This window comes from Typopeltis vanoorti, chromosome 3, assembly GCF_054136105.1.
Source record: "Typopeltis vanoorti isolate ZY-2024b chromosome 3, IOZ_Tvanoo_1.0, whole genome shotgun sequence".
Taxonomy (NCBI): Eukaryota; Metazoa; Arthropoda; class Arachnida; order Uropygi; family Thelyphonidae; genus Typopeltis; species Typopeltis vanoorti.
In genome coordinates, this window is record NC_143551.1 from 52,224,536 (window position 1) to 52,235,789 (window position 11,254).

Below are 11,254 nucleotides of genomic sequence, written 5' to 3' on the forward strand. Positions count from 1 at the left end.
TGTAGCATGTTTATACTATCAAACAAACTCATGAAAAGTTCTGCATAAGCATAAAATAATAATTGAATTGTTATTTTATGTTTATGTTATTTTATTATTTTATGCTAATGTTTAAAAAAAAAAAACTCTACTTAAACTTGGCAGTTTGTCATTTTGGGATTATTTAGGGAAGTTTAATGATACTTGGGGATAATCTTGTAGGGATTTTGACGGCGCTATGTGAGAAACAGATGGTGTTTGGTTGGCACGTGTTAGGAATGTGTGATCAAGATCAAGATTTATTTAAAGAGGAATTTAAGTATTTTAAAGGAAGAAAAACAGCTCCTGATATTTCACATGTTTTGGATTTTAGTCGTCCTTCTGATTTTCCACAGTTAATTTCGTTGGAACCAAACAGTGTAAACGGTAATGTAATTAAGAGCTCCGATGGCGTCAGCAAATCCTGCGGTTGTGACAGTTTGGGATTATTTCCTCATTTCCAATGGAAAGTTTATAAGCTGAATAATGTCGATGGCTTTTATTTCATAAGAAATCCATTTACGGTTGCTGGTCAAAAATTATGGATAAGAAAATGTGTGCAAGAATATCCTCAGAAACCAAATGTAACAAATCTTGATGCTCATTACAACCTTACAGAGCAAGATAATATTTGGAAATTTTATTGTAGTAGAGATCCAGATAAATGTAATTTGCTCCATAAACTGAGGTGGGCAACTTTGGGATATCATCATAACTGGGATACGAAAGTATACTCTAGGGAAAATTATACCCCATTTCCACGGTGTCTTAAACAACTAGCAGAGCATACTGCCAATGTATTAGGATTTTCTACATTTAATCCACAAGCAGCTATAATCAATTATTATAATTTAAATTCGTCATTGGGTGGACATACTGATCACTCCGAATATGATCATGCAGCACCATTACTATCTTTTAGTTTTGGGCAGACTGCTATATTTTTAGTTGGAGGACCTACCAAATCTCAAAGACCTTTGCCGTTATTTATTCGTTGTGGTGATATTGTTGTGATGGCTGGAAGCAGCAGACTTGCATATCATGCAGTACCTCGAATTCTTTCAGATGGTAGCTTTCCTTGGGCTTCAGATGACATATGTGAGGACTCAGATGATTGGGAAATGTTAGATTTTTATCTAAAAGGGGCACGGATAAATATGAATGTTAGACAAGTTACATCTGATGAAAATGATTTGGCTTAAAATGTGTACTGAAGTTTTCATATGCAATACAGTTTTTATAGCAGTGCCTTGGACAGAATAATGATCTCATCAGAAGTTGCTTAAAAAAGGTATAAAATTAAGGAAATATTGAATACTCTTATATTGTGTTACTTTTTATTTTAGGTAACCCTAATATCAGGTTGGAGGTTATATTTAAAGTGCCAAATGTAATATCATGAAATATTGTGTATAATAATTACTGAAATGTTGGTCCACCTAGTGCTTAACATGTGATTATATCCTTAGTTATTTTAAAAATGCAAGTAGAAAGCATGAAATTAACTTTCTTGCTCTCATTCATCATCTTCTGTCTCTTGTATAAGCATATGTCTTATATGCTTATAAGCATATTCTTAAATTACATACTCTTAAAGATGACTTTAGTATAAGAACCAGAAAGTTGAGTTGATAATTTTTAATTATATATTCTTATTTACTTATAAACTCTAATTACCTCCAAAAGCTGTTTATAATGAATGCCACCCATTCAACACTGAAGAGAGGTAAAAATATATGAATTATTTATATACAGAAAAGTTACATATCCCTTGACTTCTTAGCAGTATAAGTAATTAAGAAAGTTATGATTTTTAGTATTGTAAATAATGCAAAAAAAACTTGGTTTCATTAACATGAGCATTTTTAAATTGATACCACTAGCCTGTATGTTTACAAGCTAATGGTACAGGCTTCTAATGAAAGATAAATATCCCAAGATGAAAATTAATTTCATGTCAAAAGGATAGTAACTCAGGGTTATTCCAAATGGCAAAAACATTATTTTAAAGGTATGAGAACAATGTTTTTTTTTTTTTCTTGGAGGTATTCTAAATAAAAAATGAGCAAAATAAAATCAAAATGGGAATAGAATCAAATTATTTCTGAAGAAAGAAATCATCAGAAGTAATATCTTTTTTTTTACCCCTTCAAAAAAAAAAGAAAAAAAAGAAAGGCATTCATTAAACATGAAAAAATTGTCTCTGTTGTTTTGCTACTTAGTATTTATCAAATTCCATGCTCCTGCACATATCTCTTCTGAAAGGCTGGGAAATTGTTATCCTCAGTTGTATTAAATATCTTCTTTTTTATCTCAGTAAATATAAACCAGCAGTAACATAGCTAAGATAAAAAGTTGCTGTAATGCCCACATTTCACTGGTATTTGAATCTTATTATTTTACTTCATCTCACACTGATGTTTTAAGAGATGTAAAATGAAATATTTGTGAGCATAGCATACATGTATTTTCTGCAGTAAATTTATTGAAATAAATTACAGAAACAATAAATAACCTTACCTTTTTTGTAATTCAGAGAGATAGTATCTCCTTGGTGGAATTACTAAGATTTGGATATGAATTTCATGTATAAGGAAACTTTGGAATGATTTTACAGCTGTACATGAGTTCACTCTTCAACTCATCAGTATCTTTCTTTCAAAAAGGAATTTGGCTAGAGTGCACACACACATATAAATATACAAACAAATGTTCTTAGCTGCTAATTCTTAATATTAAACAATGATCCTCAGATGTTCTCTCCCTCTTGCTCTAGCCAGTTATCTCTATTTAATAGTTAGAATCCAAATTTTTACTTTCTGCTTCTCAGACCTTCCATCAACCTATGCAACATTCAAGGCATATTTGACTTTTTGGTTGTATTAATCTTTACCATTTATTGTGTGTCATAATTGAGAGCATTCTCTAATTTGAGCTCTATGAAAAAAGATATTTCTCCATGGTGAATAATATATTTTTATCATTTGTGAACTAAATGTAGGCCTACTGTTTGCTAGAAGCTTACCATCATTTGTCTTTATGTTGATAAGGATTACCATCATTGCTCTTTAGAAACTCAAGTATTCAAGATATCTACAAAACAGGTTTCATCTATCTTCTAACACAAATTTCAGACCACTGAAAACACACATTTGTGAACCTCGGAAGCTGTCTTTCTAACCTATTCAGGAAATTGTTGCAGACCATGTCATTGGTATCCCTTCATGCAGAGTAGTTGACTAGAAGAAAGCAAAGTTTTGTGCAATTATTGTTTCGGTTTAAAAGACTGACTGAATGGTTGATTAGAGAGTGAGTGTGAGCTCTAATTTTAGGATGCAATTCTCAGATAACTTCAGTTAAAATTTATCATATGTAACATACTGAACATTTTTTGACTTATCTTTCTAAATAATGAGACCTTTTTCGAAAAATTCTGTTTTTAATGTCTTTTCAAAGGCCTTGCCTCCACACACACAAGGGAATCATGATTAATTTACTTAAAGTATATATGTTGTTAATTTGAAGGTTACAAATAGTATCAAAATATAAATACAATTTTTATTATCATTATTAAAGCTGATAATATATTGCCCAAGACATTCATTCTAAGACACCTAAAACAATTGTTGGGAATTAGCAGGGTTTTCTTCCCAGATTTTTTTTCATTCCACATAGTCATATCAGCCAGAGAACAACCAGTTAATAGACAAAAATAGTATTAATGGATTGTAGGGATAAATGCTAGATGGCAAGGTTCTTTGGTGTGAAGTGTCCTTTCACACAAGTCCTTAAGGTTGTTATATATAATAATACATGTATATATGCAACTAATAAGTAAAATACAGTGAAATCTAGAACAATTAAACAATGAAATACATTCATTTCATAGGTACATTTTTCAGTGTTGTTAATATTTTGATTCTCTATAGCAGAATTTTCTAAATTTTCCTTAACTGGGATCCACTTTTTTTTATATATATATAATTTAAGCAGTTCATTATGTATACATCTGTGTGTGAGTGAGTGGTTAAGTAACAGATCTGGACTACTGTACATGTTGTGATTATCATCAGTGCCCATGAGTCCAATGCTCATTGCTGTCTGATGTTTCACCATTCTTTACCATTTCTCTGTCCATTGCAAGGTGACTCAAATTCACATCATCTATCCACTCTTGCCATGGCCATCCTCTTCTGTTTATACTACCTATCGTACCAAACATCATGGTTTAGATCTTTCTGCTGTTATCCATTCTGCAGAAATGCCCACTACATTAGATTCTCTTTGCATGTATGTACATGTTATTAAACATAAATAAACAATAGGTGTACTATTGACTGCATCATATTTGAAATTTTATATTTTCTGAGGGTCACACTTTTGGGAAACGCTGCTCAGTAGTGATAAATTTTTTCTTTATGAGTACATAAATTACAGTGTCCTTTAGATATTTTTTGAATCAAGTTCTAATAGTGTTGTCCCTGTATCTTAGTTCAAGATCAGTTACTGATAGCATATTGTATCACTAAAGTTAGAAGTAGAGAAGAGATGAAACAGATACATCATGAAGTTATGTAAAGTTGCTAATGAAGAAGTTGTCAGAGAGGAAGGAGAGATGTAATCATCAGCTGCATGAGAACTGTAAGTGCAAAAAAAAAAAATAATAATAATTAAATTAATAAAGATATTGAAAAAAATCCTTGACCTGCCCATCATACTAATGTACCATAGGGTTACATGCTTTTGTGGTTGGGAGGCACATAAAGTAACTAATTAGTAAAGTAATTACAACTTATTAGTAAACTTAATTTATTATTAACTTGTTTTACTAACAAGCTTGATAAGACTTCAATTAACATGGTTATTAGAATGTTTCAATGAATGTTTGGAGATAATAAGTTAGGTTATTCAATCATATTACTGCTTCACACTACAAACAACACCAAGAGATGGAAAAAATAAATTTATTGAACTTACTAATATTTTGCAAGTTTTCTACCCAGCATCATCAGAGCACAAATTATAACCGATAAGCACTACATTAAAACTTTAGAAACAATTCAATTTGCAACTGCTACAGAACTAATGTCCTAACCAGGTGCTCTCTATAGGCCATGTAACTGTAAAGTTAATTTGGAGAAGTTTGGATCTGGTCTCATAATGACTATCTCCCAGATCGTTGGCAAATTAATGCAACTATACTTGTTGAGGTTGGGGGAGCTCTTCATAGCAGATGCTGATTCTAAAAATGGTTTTTCAGTCCTATAGTGATTTCTGTGTAAAACCAATCTGTCTTATTCAATTTAATTCTAGATGGAGAGTATAAAGCATGGTCTGCTAGTCTTGAATTGCCATAAAGATAATTATGAATTTGTTTTTATGTTCTTTAAAGTAGATGTTTGCTGATTTACGACTCTGTCCAAAGGAGAAAAAACTGCAGACACAATGAACTTTATATATTCCAGGATATGCAAGAGGACAATGATCTTTAGGAGAGCAGATGAAGATAGCTGTATGAGTGGTTTAAAAGTGGCATGGAGATCATATTTGGAGAGAACTTTAGCTATCTTTTCTAATGTGCCCTTAATACAGTATATGGGATTGGAACAGTTTTACTGTGATCATATGTGTTGGTTGTAGGAGGGATGTAGGCTGCATGTATTATTTTATCTATTTTATGCACAACTGTAGCACTTAGCTAAAATGGTGTTACGAAGATCCTTGAGCTCAGTTTTAAGGGCTGTGATTTGATCAAATAGCCCTGAGTTTGTGAGTAAGTGTTTTGAACCCTCAAAACTCGTTGTGGTATGCATGGTGATCAGAACTGTGAGAGAATTTGAAATTAACTGGAAAATGTCATTAATATTTAGAAGCAAAAGTTGATAAAAGAACGAAACCTTGTGGAATTTTTTTATACAACTTCCACCAACAAAAAGCTGTAAATCTAAAATACATTAGTACTGTGGCTGGGATAAAATTTTATAAATATTTTTATCTCATTCAGAAAACCTGCTGTAGAGGCCAAATATGGAGCTTTTTCAAGCCGTTTCAGGCCTCCAATAAACAGGATTCTAATCACTTAGCCAATCAGGCCAGAATTGCTAGAGTAGAAGTGGCTCATATTCTCCAGAACACAGTGAATGTAAAACTACACAAATTTTGGTGCATTATCCACTTTCTATAATCACATAAGATTGCTGCAGAGGACATCAGTCACTCATCAGACATGTGGTTGTCCTTATACTCGAGGTCATTTCATTCTCATTCTTCACTGAGCCTGTATCTTTAAAGTGTTTTTGATAATGCTAGCTTGAGCTGGCAAAACAAGCATGTAAATATTTAATTAGTAAATTATTTTCATTCCAGTTCCATGTAGTTTTTATTCCAGAAATTTCAACATGGATCAGTATAATAGCTACAGAACTTGAATATGGAAATAAAAATGGGATGGTAGAAATATACTTTTCTGAAAACTACATTTCTGTGAGCTACATCAAAATTTATTAATTAATAAATTAAGAGAAAGAAAAGTAATAATTTAAACTATGATAATGGCATTTATTGGAATGTACCATCATAAAGAAGCAAATTATTATTTTGTCCTTTCTTAATAAAGCAATTCTGTATGCAGTTATTTTTTAATCTATTTTTTTTTTTGCCTAATCCTATTAATGTAGTTCACTATATGCTTGTTGATTATGCATGTTTTATGGTCAGTATTGTTTTACAGAAACAGGAGAAGAGAAGCAGAATCTCTAAAGACAAAGTTCCTGGTACCTTGGTATGAGAACTCATTAGCCTTCAGTTGAAAAACACCTTGTATTGATTACATTTTACATTGAATTTGAACCCAGGTCTTTTAAAGAGTACATCATTCTCCAACAGCACAGCAGACATACTGTAAACTTTATTGTAAACATGTAAAATTATATTATTGTATTAATATTCACTAGTCTAATTTTATAATTACAAACTTTACATAAGAAGCTGTTTATATGTTATAGAGTTATGTGAAATATCATGTTATAGATTGTAAAGAGGGGAAAAATGTTAATATTCTTCTTCTTCCTGTATACATATAAAAATTGGAATGAATTACCTATGATAGTAAAGCATTTTGTTCTTATTCTTATTTGCAAATGCAGTCCTGGTTGGTCGAGTGGTTAGTGTACCTGCTCTCCAACCAACAGACTGCAGGTTTAAATCCTGCCATGGGCATGATGTTTGTGATTATCTTTAGGTGGGAGATGTAATATCAAAATATCATAACTATAGAGCTTTGGTCAGGACTTTTTTTTTTGTTATAATGAGTAAATTTGCTATAGCAAATGTATACCATATATGTTCTGCAGTGGTGTCGCATGCCATTTTGGTTGGATGTGCTGTCGTGTGGCTTACACAACCTGCATTACAAAATTCACATCAATTTGATCACATCGCATTTTTATTGATGCATGAAAGTTTTAAGAATGCATAGCACATCACTGCTCATCTTAATTGGTCCAAAGCAATTAATTATAGGATAACTTTGAATATTTTAATTTATCAATTAATATAATTTTAAACATGGAAAGCATAAAGATCAAATAAACAATGGTTATGCTTCATATGTGTCATTTTTGTGAGGAGCACTGTGGTGAGATTAGATTATCATTGACAAATAATGGAGTAAGACATGGAGAATTTGAATCTTGATGCAATTTTTAAATACAGCCATATAATATCTACAGAAAAAGGAATCACTTGGGAAATTATTATTTCTCCAGATTATATTAAAGAAAGGCTGAAATAACTTGTTTTACTTATTTCAGTAGATCTAGACTATTGAATTGATGAAATTATGCAAACTAATACAGTAGATGTTGCAGTGATGGGGTGCTTAAGGCTTCAAGCTGTATAACTGAGAGGAGACCTCCACATAGCCTTTAAAGGAATGTGGAGAACTGACCAGGGCTTCTGACCTGATGTACAATCCTCACCTTCTTGTGGTGCACCTTGTTAGGTATCTACCTGGATACTGAACGAATTAGGATGAGCTGGCAATTTGGGATTTAGCTGACCAAATTGTATTGCATCGGCTTAAACCACAAATAAAATGATGGTACAACATGATATAATTTCATGCCAGCTGAGGTGTCACCTGGTTAAACATGGCCCCCATTGTTTTCACCAGGGGGCAATTAGCAAGTCAGCTTCCGGAACAAATTCTGAAACACACCCCGACTCAACATCACCAGAGTCCAAGATCAATACTGCTCTTGAATTGTACCATATTATCAACATAAGACGCCTGAATAGCAAACAAATGGAGCTGGCTGAGGAATTGGATAAGTACTAGATTGACATAATAGGGGTGACTGAAACAAAAAAAAGGCAAAAACTGAAGAGATCTTTTTAAGTAATAAATACAAAATGCTATATTCAGGCAAACAATCAGGGAAAAGAAAAAGTAACTATAGTATTCAACACTAAATATGAGGCTAATCTTCTTGACTGGCAGGCAATATCAATAGAGTGTGGGCAAATATCAGAATGGGGAGCTGGACAATGAGACTTATTTATCCCTGTGGTCCCACAGAAGGTTCTGCTAAGGTAGAAGTGGAGGAATTTTTTAAGACTTTAGAGAAAGCACCTAAACACAATGAAAGAAAAGTCAGTCCTTGTTGGGGATCTAAATAGCAGAGTAAGAAATGATTGTTAGACATACAGAAATATTTTGGGAAAATTTGGAGAAAAGAGCAAAGCTAATAATAATGGCAAATACCTGTTGGATTTCTGTTCAGGACATGGACTGGTTATTACTAACACAGTGTCCCAACATAAAAATGTGCATAAATTCACAAGGAGCGAAGTGGCAAAGAATAAGAAAAGTATCATTGACTGTGTAAGTACAGTCAAGTGATGAGTAAGTACAGAGGATTTGAATTGGAAGTGGTCACCATTTAGTCTTGAGCAGGATAAAATTGATTTCATATTGAAAGAAGAACATGTAAGAAAATTTTAAAGTGAATAAAGGTTGAGCAGATCTCGCATGTGAACTGTAGACTAAAATATACAGACATTATTCAAGAAAAAATGAAAGAATTTGAGAACAGGAACCAAACCTTGGAGATTCAGTGGTAAATCCTGAAGAAAACATTTATTGATTCAGCCAGAGGGGCAAGTGGTGAAGTTGTCTGCAAGGATAGAAAAATCAGAACTCCATGGTGGACACAGGAAGTTATAGAGGCAGTGAAAGAAAAGAAGAAAGCATATCAAAAGTTCCTGACAAATAAGTTAGCTTGTGCTCTTAGAAAATACAGATAAATGTAACAAGGCTAAACAAAAGTCATGGGAAGATTTTGGTAAGAACATAGAGAATAAATATCAAGAAGGTGGCAAAATATACTGGAGGCTGTTGAAAAAGCTCAGAAATGGAGGAAAGAGTGCTGCAAAAGGAAATAGAGATGATAAAGATATGAAAACTGGTGACAAAGATATCCTTGATGTATAGAATAATTATTTCAAAAAATTGCTAAATGAAACAATCACAAACAGCACAGTAGAAAAAAGCACTCAGCAGGCATGCAATCAGGAATACATATCCATACTTGAAGTAGAAAAAAGCCTGAAATGTGCAAAGGGCTGCTGGAGTAGATGGTATTTGACCAGAAATCCTCAAGTATGGAAACTTCAAATGGCTGCACTCCATAGTTCAGAAGGCCTAGACAGAGGGACAAATTCCAGATGATTGGAGTAGAGCTCTCATAGTACCCATATACAAAAAAAGGGAAATAAAACTGAATGTGAGAATTCCAGAGGTGTTTCCCTACTGGAAACATTTATGCAAGTATACTTGAGAAACGGTTGAGATTGTGGAAGAGAAACATGGTAAAGAACAAGCTGGATTCAGGCCAAATAGATGCTGCAGGATCAGATTTTCACTTTCCTACAAATGGTTGAGAAATCATGGGAATATAACAAAGATCTCTATTTAAGTTTTGTAGACCTGCAAAAGGCATATGACAAGGTGCCAAGAGAAAAGTATTCCAAACGCTACAGTTATGTGGTGTCAACGGGGCATTATATCAAGCAATATTTAGTCTTTATTTGAGTTGTAAGTCAACAGTTAGAATTGAAGGAAATACAGGAAGATGGTTTGACTTTAAATCTGGTGTGTCAGACAAGGATGTACATTATCCCCACTGTTATTCATTATCTATATGGATCACATTATGAAGGAAAGTGGTATTAAACCTGACATCAAAATTGGAGATGTTAATCTCAGCTCTTTACTTTATGCAGATGATGTTATACTTTTAAATAAATAAAGTAGAAGTCTGCAAGATTCCTTGGCTTTAATAAACTTGGTATGAAAAATCAGCAATAACAAGACAGACAATGAAAAAAGGCACAAATATTGAAAATATCAAATGCATTGTGAATGGAGAACCTATAGAACAAGTAAAACATTTCAGCTACTTGGCACAATTTTTAGTGAAGACTGTAGATTAAATATGGAAATAGACAACAGAATCAACAAAGCTGATGTGGTAGGAAGTCAACTGAATAAATTTATATGGTATAAGAGAGAAATTTGTCAAAACACTGAAGTAACTGTATGCAAGACAGTGTTCAAACCAGTTTTAACTTACAGATGCAGATATGAGAGCTGGGTTAGAAATAAAACACTTGACCAATGACTAGAGACCACAAATATGAAAGTCCTGAGAAAGATTAGGAGCATGAACAGATGGCATCAATGCAATATCATATTAAAAACAGGATATTAGGAAAAAACTTGACATTGTAAGCAGAGCTAATCTCAGGTGGGTCACTTAAACAGAATGAGAGAGGAAAGATTAGCAAAACAAGTGTTTTCTGCCAGATTGGCAGGAAAAAGACCAAGATATAGGTAGATTGATACAGTAAAAAGTGCCTTTAGAAGACAGAGAAATATAAGATATAATGTTTTAGGGAAGCATTTATTTAATATAGTATAAGTAGTGGTTAAATGTAATTTGATTAGTGCAGTTTAGTAACAAGGGAGAATTTTCTTCCTAGGATGTTGTTTGGTTTGTATTGGTAGTAATTGGAGATTTCTTGGGAACAGGATATACACGTTCTGAAATACCTTCAGTATGCTTGATAGATATCTTGCAGAGCTCATCTTAACAAATGAATTTCATTTCATGTATTTCATCTTCATCAAAAAAGATAAAAGATCATTTAGAGAAGAGCCAGTTTATGAGAAGTA

At 32.8% G+C, this 11,254-nt stretch overlaps 1 protein-coding gene across 2 annotated transcripts; it reads left to right on the top strand.

Annotated features, from left to right (window-relative positions):
- The first annotated feature begins 256 nt into the window (after positions 1–256).
- Positions 257–7,520, top strand: AlkB (alpha-ketoglutarate-dependent dioxygenase AlkB). Of its 2 annotated transcripts, XM_090415612.1 has the most exons (3): positions 257–1,309; positions 4,511–4,659; positions 6,749–7,520. In XM_090415612.1, exon 1 carries the CDS (start codon positions 258–260, stop codon positions 1,218–1,220), a length of 963 nt encoding a protein of 320 aa, XP_090271738.1. In that variant the 5' UTR covers position 257; the 3' UTR covers positions 1,221–1,309; positions 4,511–4,659; positions 6,749–7,520. The 2 variants fall into 2 exon arrangements, with proteins under 2 accessions (XP_090271738.1, XP_090271739.1); XM_090415613.1 differs by lacking the exon at positions 4,511–4,659.
- Positions 7,521–11,254: the final 3,734 nt, after the last annotated feature.